The 14,327-nt window shown below is 39.2% G+C and overlaps 1 protein-coding gene; it reads right to left on the bottom strand.

Annotated features, from left to right (window-relative positions):
• Positions 1–7,015: 7,015 nt before the first annotated feature.
• GSTUM_00003858001 (uncharacterized protein) lies at positions 7,016–9,978 on the bottom strand. XM_002835060.2 has 10 exons: positions 9,851–9,978; positions 9,677–9,793; positions 9,577–9,608; positions 9,140–9,509; positions 8,957–9,074; positions 8,773–8,904; positions 8,349–8,709; positions 7,975–8,288; positions 7,811–7,917; positions 7,016–7,749 (listed from the first exon to the last, which is right to left on the bottom strand). Exons 1-10 carry the CDS (start codon positions 9,877–9,879, stop codon positions 7,212–7,214), a joined length of 2,118 nt encoding a protein of 705 aa, XP_002835106.1. The 5' UTR covers positions 9,880–9,978; the 3' UTR covers positions 7,016–7,211.
• Positions 9,979–14,327: the final 4,349 nt, after the last annotated feature.

Genomic DNA, 14,327 nt, shown 5'->3' with positions numbered 1-14,327 from the left:
AGAGAACTGTACTAGTACTGAGATTTGCTTTCATAACTTGAGTAGTGTTTGGGCTAGAGACTTGAACGGTAAATTGTCTAGCATGACTGAGGGTATTTTTGAGAGTCTGGGTTCCAAAGTCAGTAAGAAGACTGCCTCCCTCTACAGAGTACTTCAAAGCCCTTTCATAGCGCTCATAGTACTGATGCATTTCCTTATGCCAGATTCTATTCAATATTTCCAGTACAGGTTGCTCTCTCTCTTCAAGATAGGTAGAATTCTGTTAGGAATACCAGAACCCGATACTTAGAAATCACCCTAAGTAGGATAACCCCACTCGGAATCGGAATCTCTGGTCTCCAACACCCTCCTCCGGCTCCCTTACGGGGCGTGCGTCATCATATATTAATCTCAGTTGCGTCCTGTGACTATATTACCACAGAATTGAAGGTGTTCGAATAACACCATATATATCGTCACCGTCAGTCTGACCGGATTCTGTTCGCAGGATATATGAGAGGGGACTTTCGGCTAGGCCTGGGAAGTGGAACAGAGTAATTCTGTCAACTACTCAGAGACTTACTTGGCTTCAAAGACATGACACCTTTGGCACAGGCTGTAGGTAACGGGACGATTTTGCACAAAGAGATGGTATCAAATGGTAAAGGATCTCTACTAGAGACCAATACATTTACATTCACCAGAAGAGTCTAGAACTCCAAAAGACACTACCAAAGAAGCCAACGAACTTCACGGAGTGTTGCAACTGGGTTTCAGAACACGTTGTAGCTATGGGGTGATTCTCAATACCACAATGGTTACTGAAACCTACTACCCAGAGAGCAACCAAGGGTTGCCGACCGAGGGATTAATTACCAATCTGGTGGAATAGCTTCCTGCAAATTAATAGAAAGTTATCTAAAGAAAATCTATTAGTTGGGTATGGAGTTACAAAGGATCGGAGTCAGATGACCTACAATGGTTGTAATGACGACTACCTTTGCAGATATAGCCGTGGATAAAACTGATCATTTTATCAATAGCGAAGACAATTGGAGCCAACTCAGTTCAACTTAAGAACTAGGCCATAAGTCTAAAGACTCTGCTAATCGGGATATTACTATTGGGGACAGCACGCTTCCTAAGAAGAAATATCGTAATTACCAAAGAGGATGTGATGGCTTTCAAGGTCCACAGGTGCTTCGCACCTTTGAAGAAAACTCGACGTCGTGAATAACGATTGAAGAAGTACATAGTTGTATGATAAATAGATGTAGTCCGCGAACACTCAGGCACGGAATATAAATATCGAAGTGCCTCTCAAGCTTTAGACATCATCAAGCAACGGAGAAGAGACCTTAATAATATAATATTGTTTTTACAATTCTACCCTACTTTACCTATTCTACTTCGCTCCTAGTAGTAATAAACGAAACAAGCCAAGTCCGAGCCTTTCTAGACAATCTCCATCTACAGAAACGAATCTCGATTGGCCTAGACAACTTTGAAGTCTATTAAGTTGTCTCCACCTAACAAATTCATACACTCAACTATGTTGAAAGTGATATGAGCATAGTGATATCCTGGGAAATGCATTGAAGAAAACATCTCAAAGCTAATCCCAGTAATGTATGAAGTTGCCTTCAGCTTTTGTGTAGAAAATTCTTGAAAATGCCAGTAGAATTCAGGTATGGACGATGAACAAGCTAGTTTCCAGAAGTGATCTCTTGCTCCTACTCCAAATTCTTTCTTCACATTTTTGCTAATATGCTGACAACAGTAAGTTCTAACATCATTATTTAGGATTTGATCCACTGCTATTAAGCCTTTGCCCTGGTCACTAATAAAGGTTATACTATTCGAATTAATTTACAGAATCTTACTAATATTCATACCACTTGTTAGTTCACATTTGCGCACTAAGTCTTATAGTAAAATCATGGGTTTAATTAGTTGTATAACTATACCTGATTAGATTAGGAGAAAGTATTCCCAAGAATTCTCTTTTTCACTTTCTACTAATGTCCAGGCAAGTAGAATCACTTAGTTGTTACCATCGATTCTAACCACAAGGAGTAGAGTTTAGTAAAACTTTGATTAGGTAAATGTTCTATCAGTGGCTACCGACTTTGGTAATTTCTTATAGAGTGTCTGGCTAGAGGATAGACAAATAAATAGACACTGAAATTGATTAATTTTCTCATTCTGACAGAGATAGAAGCAGCCACTAATATCTACTCTGCTAAGTATCTGAATATACTGAAGGAGTACATAGAACTGGGCTCTTTCAGTCTCAATATCATGTTGTTTGAGATATTGCAGAACCTTATTGGCAGCTGAGTAACTGATTTGTACATTGTGATTTAGTTGCATAGCCGCTTGTATTTCTTTAGGTTTGGTCTGTTTTGTAATCATAATTATTTTTAGTACTGCTTCTCGAAGGAGGAGATATTGGCTTATAGAATCACGCTTTAATCGAGTAAGGGCAAGGCATGTTGTAAGTTTGGGATTTAAAACTGTAATAATGACTTGCTCTTGAATCACTTTCTAGATTGCCAGAATATGGAACTGACAGTTGGAAGAGGTCTGGCATTGGAGTAGGTATCTGGACCAATCAGATTTAGTAAACTTGACTGTAAACCCATCCTGCACAGCCCACTTATGAAGCTGAATCTTGAAATCTGTAAAGGTTTCAAAGCTTTGATGCTGGAGTAAAGCTACTAAGGACTCTGACTCTGAGGAGAAGAATGCTGTCCAGGCAACTAGTTCAAGAGTCTCGACTAAGTTTTAGCTCGCTTTGTCATGCAACATTGTCAGTGCTGTATTGCCAAAACAGATAGGTATTGGTGTGTGAAGCAAGGACAGGAGGATGAAACTGAAATTACCATTAACTAAAGTGGCTTTGGATAGTTGTAAGAAGTTTAATCTATGGAATTTTTTTTCTTTTAATTATTATCTTACAAAGTTGTTACCCAGGGTAACTAAAAGGGTATCTTGTGAAGAAATATATTTTTTATGGCATCATGCGAAAGGGGCCTTCCTGTAAGGGTATCCTGTAAAATAACTGTAAAAAAAATAAAAAAAATAAAATTTGTAGTAGCATTTCAGAATAAAACAAATTTTACAAATAAGGTGTGCCTTTGAAATATCCTAAAGAGAAAGTAAGGAGAGAAGAGATAATAAACCTATTTCTGAATAGGAAGTCTTAGTATAATATAAAAGTAGATGGTTAGAAATATAAGAAATATTAATTTCTTATAATAATATTATTAAGATAGTAGTATTATAAGGGGTTGAAGAAGTAATCCTTATACTAGAATATAGTACATGATTTTTTTTTTGGATAAAGTTTATAGTTTTTTCTTTTTTGTTTGTGTTAGGCAAAGGCAACCTGTATAGACTCAGAGTTGCCTAAACTAACCAAGGTTTGTTTTTGTAGACAGAGATTGTCTAGGAAGGCTGGAAATATATTTATTTCATTTATGACTACTAAGAGTGAGGTGAAGTAGAATATAATTGTAAGAACAATGTTATATTGTTAAGGTCTCTTCTCAATTTCTTGATGATGTCCAAAGGCTTAGAAGGCACTTTGATATTTATATTCCCCATCTGAGTATTTGTAGACTATATCTATCTATTATACAAACCATGTATCACTCTGGTTATAACTTACAATGTCGGGAATTCTTCAAAGGTGCGAACACTGGGAGACCCTAAAAACTACCACACCCTTTTCAGTAATTACTATTTTGCTAATTAGGCACTATGCTGTTCTCAATAGTAATTATCTGTTCTTCAGAATCATTAGACTTGTGGGTCAGTTCTCAAGTTAGACTGAGTTGGCCCCAATTGCCTCCCTTATTGATAAAGTGATCAGTTTTATCTGCGGGTTGCATCTGCAGGAGTAGTCATAAATTCAATCTTCCTTGGTTACTAACTTTAAACCTCCATAACACCAGATCTAACTGACAGATATTTTCCAAATAACTTCCTATTATTCTGTAGGTAGCCATTCTACCAGATTGGTAGATAATCTCTCAGTTAGAAACTTTACCAAGTCATGTATGTAACCTTTTTAGGTTGCTGACTTTAAAGCTCAATATCTACTGATCTAACTGATAGATTCCTATCTAGCATCTTCCCTTGTGTAGAGAAGAAGCACTTCTATAAGATCGAATCATAATCCTTTGGCCAGAAGTCCTTGGTTGTAGTGCAGAGAGCCTTGCAGTTGTAAGTAGCATTGGTAGAAAATAACTCAATACTAGAAATAACTTTGACAATAACAGGAGTTAAACACGTAACCTCCAGAGAGAAATCATCTGATATTCCAATTGAGCTAAGGATGTAGCATTATAGTCACAAGACGTAACTGAGATAGATATGTATGATGACGTGTGGGCCCTGTAAGGGGGTGGGAGGAGGGTGTTGGAGACCAGAGATTTTCGATTCTGAGTGAGGTTATCCTACTTAGGGTGGTTCCTAGGTATCGGATCCCAATACACCTAACAGTTTGATAGAAAAGGTTCTTTAATATGTTTTTTATTCTAATTTCTTTTTTTAGCTAACCTGAAGATGTGAATACTTATATTATTTTAAAATCATATTATTATAGTAATAATATTATCTATTAAAACAGTAATATATTACTGGACTAGATTATAGTATTATTATAATAATATTATGTTGATATATCATATTATAGATTTTTGAAATAAAATTGTATCCCAGTAGTAAAAATATAAAATACTATAATATTATCATAATATTATCTTACTTATATTACTGATTTAAATTACTCAGATAGAAGTTATATACAATTCTTGGTGTGGTCTAATAGGATACTAAAGAAATAATACTAGTATAATACTAACAAAATGTTGACTATAGTCTTATAACTAGTAATACTTTCTAACTTAGTGTTTAATTCAATTTGATATTAGATTTAAAGGTTTAATAATAACAAATTCTCACTGTTTGAATTCTGGTTTGTTGTTCTTATATACTTCTTACTGCTTAATTAGATTTTCAAAGTTAGAGAGGTCAATGTAGCTTACAATTCTGAAAGCAGGTTATAAAACAATCTTTTATCTAATCTTTTACTATGAAATTAATTTTAATATGTATTTCTAAAGAGTAGAAATGAAACATATTTGAGAAATTGTATGTACAGTTTTACATTCCTAAAATGACTTTTACTATATACATTAGTTAGTATATTACTGGCTAAGTTAATTTAGGAATACTAAACTTAGTATACAGGGAGATTTATAGAATCATATTAGTCAAATACTATATAAAACTAGGGAATATGAAAATCTTGTATATTGTAAGTATGTATTACATCATAGTATCTGGAATCTAGAATAGAACTTTTTCTAGTTGTTAGGTTTAAAGTATATCTAATTGGCAAGAATTTCTTTGACTAAGAACAGATACTTTTAATAAATAAAAATATTATGATAAGTACTTAAAGTATAGCAACTCAATGCTCACAGAAATCAAAATTGTACATGATAATATACTCCTAATCCAGCTTATATAAGGCATCACATTTCGAAATCACCTTGGTATATATTTTAGTCACCTCATATCATATTATATTTAAAAGCAATAGGCAAAATATACTAATACAAAATAAAATATATAATAACACTACAATGAAAAGGGGCGCTTGCGAAGCAAAATTTGGTTTAAGCTTCTGCTGTAATGCCCATTTCACATAATCTTTCTTCTCGGATATGTATACAAATATCCTTCTACAGAGAAAAGAACAACTCTACTATTGATCAGAATAAGGATAAGTTAGATTCTGATAACTTTGATATGCTGAAATAGTTAGTACCAAATGCAGTTCAATAGTATAATAAATAGTAGGAAGGCATCGTTTCACTCGTCCACTTAGGACTTACAGTGGCATTCCTTGTTTTATTGGTACGGTGCACGTCGAAAGGAGCCTAAAGATAACCTTAACTTGAACAAACAGGAATGCCAAACTCTGGACTGATGTTCAAATAAGAAATACACTTAGCTGAACGGTGACTATAATACTCTTCGCTCCTTCTGCGCCTTCTTGTTCACCCCTAGTTAGGCATTTCCTGTCTTCATTTCCCGTCATCTTTAAACCCAAGAGTGGGTAAGACTCCAGCAGTATCCTATTCAACCAACCAAGATACTAACCGTCACACTAATTAACCAATCGGTGTAGGAAAGTCACAGATCTACAGGCCTTGCCCATGTCCCCTTCTCCAGATAACTTGCGTAGCCAGGGGCGCCCAATTAAATCCTAGTCACTATTTAAATAGAAAGTAGGTCCCACCGAGACTCAACCTCAATGTCAAGTGATATCATGTGACCGTCCTCCCCCACTCAGCGGCAGTGTTAGAAACCCCCGTACAGTTTTCCATCCCGCCTACCGAAACTCGTCATCGCATAACAATAGACAAGACAAAACAGAACAGAAAGAAACACGCTACTATAATACAAACCCACCTGCACGAGCCAGAGCCGTAGACGTATGTATGGGAAGAGTGGTGTCGGTGGCGATGACACTGAGCCGGCGCCGAGAACGACGAGGACGGGAGCAAAATAAGAAGGGCGAGAATACGAAAAGACGTGGAGAAAAATGAGGACGCCGTCAACACCATCCGTGTAGAAGGATGGCGTACTAGTACATAGTGTGGTACGCGTTGAGGAAAGCAGTGGTAGGAAGGTTGGAGGAGAGGAAGTGGGACGCCTCTGTCTCCCATCGTAGCTACCCGGATGTGGATAAATACAGGATTGCCTGTAGAGTATCGGTATCGACATACTGTCCCTTAGATTTAATTTCCAAGGCTTCTGATTGGGTTGGGTTGTCACGGGAGGATATCAAATAGACGGGGGTCCATGGGTGTGAGTCGTATCAGTGCTTGGTATGATATGTGTGGAGGCGGAGGTGGGTTTTACGATGTGTGAATACATTAGTGTCACTCGGCTTCGGGGATGAGATAGGTGGCTGGGGGATTGAGAGAGACCAGCAGATGGGTCAAAGGCGGATGGATGGAGGGGTAAATAGAAACTTTAAAGATCCCACTTGACAGTTTATCGTTGGAATTGTACTTCGCACAGCGAACAAGATCAATGGCTACGATATCCCGAGCGGTATCTGGTGAAGAAACCAGGCAACTATCCGCAACACGTGGTAGCTTCCGCCCTCAGTATATCACCCAATATCGGACTCCTGCTCCCACGTCACTCTAATCCATCTTCTCTCTAGCATTGATAGCAGCAACCGTCTCCTCAATCTTCCTAAACGGCCATGAGAATGGCGGATATAAAAACGGCCTAAGGTCAAACCGGTTATCGTCAGGGCTATACTGCTCGGCGTGGTATGCAGGCGTCAAGACTGTCATCTTATGTCTATTAATTGCGTAATAGTAAAAGAAATTCCGGGTCTTAGTAGCGATAGCTCGAGGGCTCATCCTATCTCCCCACTCGTGCAGGAGCCGATTGAATGCACTCCAGGGTCCAAGTTTGTGGTTCTTGCGCAATTGGCCAAAGGTGGAGAGTTCATCGTATGTAAAGCCCATGTCTGCCTCGTCGGATTGCACGTACGTGCTAGTTATGGGTTCGAGTTCGGCTGTTGGGATCGCGGTGAGGAAGGAGTGTAGGATTGGCAGATTGAACTTGGCTGTGGCATAGGATATGAAACGTTTTAGATCGGTCTTGGATATGCCGCCTATGGGGTTAATATCTGCACTTGAGCAGTCGTATTTAGTCATGTAGCCGCGGAGACTTCGCGGTAGTTTAGTTAGTTAATAATCATTAACGTTTGGGACCATTTCATTGGAGATACCATTCATCGACATTCGCACTTCCAAGAACCAATAAACCGCCTTGTTTTCCGCGGCACCAGGGAAGTAGTTGAGCAAACAAGTATGCTAAGACCATTCTCAATCGCGCCTGCTCTCCTTCATCAGACATCACTCGCTTCAAATCTCAGGTGGGACAGGCACTGACCTGAATATTCTGCAGAGCCAGATTTTCCGTTTTTGTGCCACCATGAACCCTGAATTGAGGTCTCTTCCCGGTGACCAAGCTAAACAGATCAGTAACTGCCTTTACTAAAAAGTCCATATCCAAATCAATGTGGTATGCCCCAATGGCATCCGCTAGCTCCTTAGCTCGTGCACGAGTGTCTGCACTAGAATTCTTGGTACCCATGAAGCATGTATGGAATATCCTCCCAGCGAGCTCTTGAGGTGTCCTCGGAACCCAAGTAGACTCCTCGGGTTCTCCGCATACCCTTCGCGCATCTTTGATTACTTGCTCCTCTAGCCATAGTAAATTATGTTAGCTTTAAATGCCCTCAACATCGAAGAGGAAAAACACACCGCCATTCTCACAAGCCTCATGGACAAGTCGGCACATCGAATGAACAATGGTAGCAGTGGCACAACTATCAATGCCACCACTCAACGGCAAAAAATACCCGGAAACACCACCGCATCTACGCAGGTAGTCCCAAAGCCAACAAGCAGGCCCAAGAGCAATCTCCTCCTCAGGAGAGTGGTATCGAATGTCGATAGTCGGCGTGGGTTTCAAAGAAATCTCCGCTCTGTCGCTCGGAGCGGAGATACTGATGTCCACTTCGATGCGTTGGTAAGGAGTGTTCTGAACGGCTTGTACGCCTCTAGATGGTGCGAAGCGGAAGCTGCGGACTTCCTCAAGGTCCACGGTTGCTGTGATAACTTCCTATTTATTTATTTATTCCATTAGTGCCCTTCTATTATAGGGCGATCAATTTGATATACTCACGACATCCTGAAGAGAGAATTGCGTGCCTTGAGCGACAATTTTACCGTTGATCCCAATCATGGCACTCCCATCGTAATAAAGCCTATCTCCGTCACATCCTTGTTGATTTGCATACAGGTATATACCGCCGCACTACCACAAGTCAGGCGAGGCTCACCGAGCCCTCTAGAGGAGTAACACATACCTTCTTGGTTGCCTCAGTCATGAGCTCTATCCTAGTCTGCAGCTTCCGCAACTCATGGTGACTTCCGCTGGAATTCGTCATAATCTCGATCCCATCCAGCGACATCCCGATATGTGGACTATTCATTCATCAGCAACTCCCTCCCTTCTACACCTTCTCCCACCGGAAATCAAAGGAGCCGACCTATTCGGAGTGAACATCTCCTCGCAAGTCTCCGGCGCAATACACGTGTCTAACGTAGATATTGCCGCATCGCCAAACGGCACCTTCCTCTGACCCGTAATGGTCATGATGATCCTGGGCAAGTAATACTCTTCAACATACTTTGTCCTCCCCCATCCGGTAAAGTACCTCATCTCACGGTAGTTTCCATCGTTGGCAAGATATATCTTTGGACGGATGAGCAGGATCCTCTTATTGTGGGCAATGACGCGACAGTTATAGCGGATGTTCTTGTGGCCGATCGGCATTCCGATGTCAAGGAGGATGTCCTGACAATCTTCGTGGGCGATGATTTTTGCGAGAATCTCCCAGGAGTGGAGGTATGTGTCACCTATTAATGATATTTTGGGTTATAACTCTGTTCACTTGGGGATTAGGAGCGATCGGGCGATTATTACCTTCCAGGAAGTGATCGAGACAGCCATATCCACTGTCCCCATCAACATCGACAAGCATTAGACTCCAAATCTAGGCTGCGCAAGAGGAGCTCAAACCTACGTTATCTCAAGTTCCGGCCCAACTCTCAAAGACGCTCCAGCCTCCTTCGCGATACGGATACTTTCGATGATACGTTCGGCGTTACCTTCAAAGTCAAGCGCCCATTGGTTCAGCGAACTATCAGAAACGGTTAACCCTCAATCCATTCCTGGTATTGTCAAGAGGGATTCAAACCAAGTAGCTAGAACTGCCAGATGCCCCATTTTAGACAAGCTCTCGGAAATCGTTGTCAATTTATTTTTTCTCTGTTTTGTGCTGAGCTATTCACAGGTGCACAGCCAAGGCGAAGCAGAGGAATGAGGTATCATCCGCGGGGCAGGGTACCAGTAGTTATGTGCCGGGACCGGGATTTATATCATATGGTTCCGGACACAGCCAATCGACACCTATGTTAATTCGCTGAGATGTTTAGTAAGCTGCCAAGAGACTTGGTACCGGTAATAGGTAATGATGGCGGACTAACGTCAACTAAGGTACCGTAAAAACCCGCTGTATCCACTATGGGGGATCGGGGCTTGGCAGTTGCGCAAGGGGATGTGCGTAATGGTATCAAGATATTGAGTGATGGCCTGTGATGCCAAAGTTAACTCTTTTTAACATTAGTGTTATGTACTGTTAGAATTAAGAGTAGCTAACTTACAGCAGACACACCTGGTATCCCTAATCTTGATAACCTGAACACTACCCTCCTTGTAAAGTCTTTTGAGATTGAACTTTCGTTTCTTCCTTCTTTTGTGCTTTTCTCAGAATTCATCACTATTTTCCTACAAGCTAATGAAACCTAAAGAAAGCACAAAAGAATGAAGTAGTAAGGGAGGAATCATGATACATCATAAGTAGAGATGAACATAGAAGGAGGAAAAATCTCTAACTGACAACCAACCTCTTAGCTAAGGACAGGACTAGTGATATATCTCCCGAACTCCAAAAACTCAATGAACTACAAAGAAACATACCAAGCTAGTAAACCATGATCTCAAAAAATCCAGAACCATTATGATATCTCATGATCTACTATGATCCCTCAAGCTCTATCCCATATGAACTAGTATTTTATGCCTAATAGTATAGAACATAAGATAAACAACAAAAGCCAAAAACTTATATTCTATACCTAGTGGCATAGCATGCGAAAGAAACAGTCTCATACCTCATACCTGATAACCTCTGATATACCTAATCGCATATCCAAACCACATCTATCAAACCACATCTCCTATAGGTAATCCAATAGAGGCATGTCAAAAGATATAAAGTATATAAATATTATAGTCTTGTATTAGTCTTCAGTTTCAATAAATGCTACATTATCTTCCTCCTCTTCCTGCACGCTCAGCTCTCTCATCCAATGAAGTCAAATTGTTACGGTTTAGCATCTATATAGCCTGAGGTAAATAGAGAGGTCTTAGGTTTTGTGGTATTCTTAGTAGATTGAATAATGTTAGGATTAGGTTAGGACAAAATAGTGATGAGCTAAAAAAAATAGGGTTTCAGAAGTCGTGACATGTTTTTCTTTGTCAACACATTTGTGCTCTCGGGAAGTTCTGTTTTTGCTTAAAAGGATGCTGAGGCACCTCTCCTTGTATTTTCTCTTTTCTCTCCTTAGTTTGTATCTTTTGTATTCTAGCAACACAAAGATATCTCCTCTCCAGTCTTGCTCCTGTCTCCTGCCTCTACTCCTCCTCTGCCCCTGCCTCTACTCCTGTCTCTGCTCCTACCTCTGATCCTGTCTCTGCCCCTTCCTCTACTCTCATCTCTGCCCCTACCTCTACTTCTACCTCAACCCTCACCTCCCTCTCCAGCTATTACCCTGTCATGCGGATACCCTTTGGCAACTCCTTGTCCCTGCCATTCCCGTTACACAAATCCTCTTTCCAATTTCCAATTTCCAAGTTTGTGAAACCCTTTATATCCAACTTATTATCCTGATTTCTATCAATTGGAAGTGACAATCTTAATATAAGGAAAAAAGTTTTAATTATATGACTTTTGGAGGAATAGAACTGGTTGAATGCTTCGCCTACACAGTAAGTGGTCATGACCCTATGGTCCCCCACCGTCCATTTTTCACAATTCTTTGCTGACTCTAACTCAAATATTTTTGAATTTGTAAGATCTTGAATTAGTTTCTTAAAGAGCTTATTTACGGAGACATCAAGAGGCTGGATGAGATGAGTACATCCAGTAGGAATTAACGAGAGGGGTAATATTGTTGTTATAAAGGAGCTGTAGAACTGCTGGAGTCTTATGAGATGCTATTAAATAGAGAGTAAAAAGATTGGGTGTCTTCCGAGTACAGGAATCAGATGCTTTGTAATATAATTCTCAAAAAGAGAATTATTCATATAGGATGTTGGATTATAATCCACTAAAACATCTGAGTAATAGCATAGTTTTTCTGCCCTAAGCCTTTTTCCAGTTTCATGAAATATTACTATTGGTGGTACTCGTGATACAGTATCTGTAAATATATACAGAACTAAGCTTGCCTGTCTTTTATCCTACCCAGACTGGCTTCCCTTCACGCAAATAGTCTTTTCTCCTACCTGATCATAGGTATTTCCTGTAAGTACTCAAATGATATTAGTGTCCCATCCAAATTGCAAATAGTTGATAGCTCATAATGGTCCACTAGGCATTCCACCGTAATCTCACAAAATGCATGCCATTACAGCTGGAAATTTCAGCAATTGAATCAGAGCCAATTAATGATAAGTATCTCTTAATTAGCCAGGAGAGATTGTACCTTCTTAGTGATACTCTGTAGACTAATTTGATGGTGACAGAAACTCCTGAAACCACCCATTGCTGAACCAGAAGATCACTTGGTTCACATTTGTATAAAGGACATGAAGTTGAAACTGAGACTGTATTTGAAACTACCTCTGCCATACTGTTTGGCACGCTTTTCTTCTTTCTATAAAGTCCTAATATAACTGTTTCTCCAATTCTGGCTACAATACCCTCTCAATATAACCCAATCCCTCCTCTCTTTCCCGGTAACCACCTCCCTCTTTCCCAGTAACCACCTCTCAAAGCTCTCAATTCTCTTTCTCTTGTGTATCCAGTCACTAATTGTTTTTTGTAAAATTTTATAGAACCCTGATACTTCATATTGTATGATCTTGTGATACTTACCATTGCAGTAGAGAGGAATTTCATAGTGCTCGAGGAAGGCAAGTACTCTGATTTTCTGTAATTGACTATAGGTTCATTCTGGGTATTTGATTAGCATTAGATCATATAGAGTAAGAACTCGATCTTCAATAGGCCTCTCTTGTGGCCCATGGCGCTGACCCTTTAGACTTCGAATAGGCAACATCTTTTCTTTCTAATTGTATACCCTATGCTCTTTACTCTATGCCTTTTATATTTCCTTTTCTTCATATTTATGGTTACATATACATATTTTACAATATTAAGTAACAAAACATCAGATCAACTCATTCTCTCTCCTATAATTTCAAATTCTAGTTATCTTATAATTCAGGTAAGTCTGTAAACATCCTCCTAACTCTTTTGATTTTATTTTTAATTTTATATGATGTATACTGACTCATACTCTGTTTGATAGAGTATGTACTATTTCTCACTTTGGTGTTATAGCTAGCTACTTGATCCCTTGGCACTACCATACAGATCCCTCCAAACTATCGCCAAGCCCTGATTCCTGATAGTAGATACAGCAGGTTTTTATAGTATTATGAAATAGGACATTGACAGGATGTAGGATCTAGTGATTACAATATTTGAGAGAGCTTCTTGTGTATATTTTAGTAACAGATAACTCAAGAAAAAGTCCACAATATAAAGAGAGCAATGAAAATGATGCCAATGAAGATGATGCCAATAAAGGCAAAATAACAGAGAGCTGTATGAGAGATAATTAGTGAGAGTTCAGAGATCAGCAGGAATAAAATAGGTAGATAGTAAGTGGGAGAAGAGTAAGATGTGGAAGGTGTTGTGTATTTGCATTGAGGGAGGAAGATTCAGCTTATAAGCTCATTCTTCCACTTTTTCCAGTATTCAGAATAGTCTGATTTTCTTGTGGTCTAATTTCTTCGATGGCCACATTGTATTGATATTGCGTGGTAGCAATTATACTATATCTCCAAGTGGTATATTAGGCTCGGGCCTCCAGTATTTATTGTATTGTTCTTTCTGCTATTGCTGTACTTGACTCATTTCATATCATAAAATTTCATGTAGTTTTTCCATATTTGTCTTATCCATTATCACCCCATGAATCGTATGATTTGTGGCATGACTCTTTGGATGTTGTCCACAATTCGCAAAAAATAGTATCATGCCTATCGTTTCTTGTTTTCCATTGTTGTATGCAAACTTGGCCATTGATAACAACTTATGGCAATCGTCTTGCTGATAATTGAGGTCGGCTCATAAATGTTGCTCAAGTATCGCATTTACCCTTTCCGTTTGTCTGTGAGTCTACTGGTGAAATGCAATGCACAACCGATTTTGTATTCCTATTTCTCTGCTTACTTTTTTCCATAATCCTGATGTAAATAGTGTTCCTTGATCTATAATAATATTGTTTAAAAGGTCATGCAGTTGGAAAACCTCTTAGAAGAATGTTCATATAAAATCTCATGCATCTATATTCTTTTTGAATGGAACAGGATGACTCATT

The sequence above is a fragment of the Tuber melanosporum genome (genome assembly GCF_000151645.1).
Source record: "Tuber melanosporum whole genome shotgun sequence assembly, scaffold_1, strain Mel28".
NCBI classification, from domain to species: Eukaryota; Fungi; Ascomycota; class Pezizomycetes; order Pezizales; family Tuberaceae; genus Tuber; species Tuber melanosporum.
This window is presented reverse-complemented; position numbering and strand designations above follow the sequence as displayed.

What these genes read in the sequence shown, in the direction of transcription:
- GSTUM_00003858001 (XM_002835060.2), bottom strand. Translation starts at nt 9,879, where the DNA reads ATGGGGCATCTGGCAGTTCTAGCTACTTG. An exon ending in GGGCCGGAACTTGAGATAAC is followed by an intron (nt 9,609 to 9,676) that starts GTAGGTTTGAGC and finishes TGATGGGGACAG; the next exon opens with TGGATATGGCTGTCTCGATC. An exon ending in TGGCTCTGCAGAATATTCAG is followed by an intron (nt 7,918 to 7,974) that starts GTCAGTGCCTGT and finishes GAAGGAGAGCAG; the next exon opens with GCGCGATTGAGAATGGTCTT.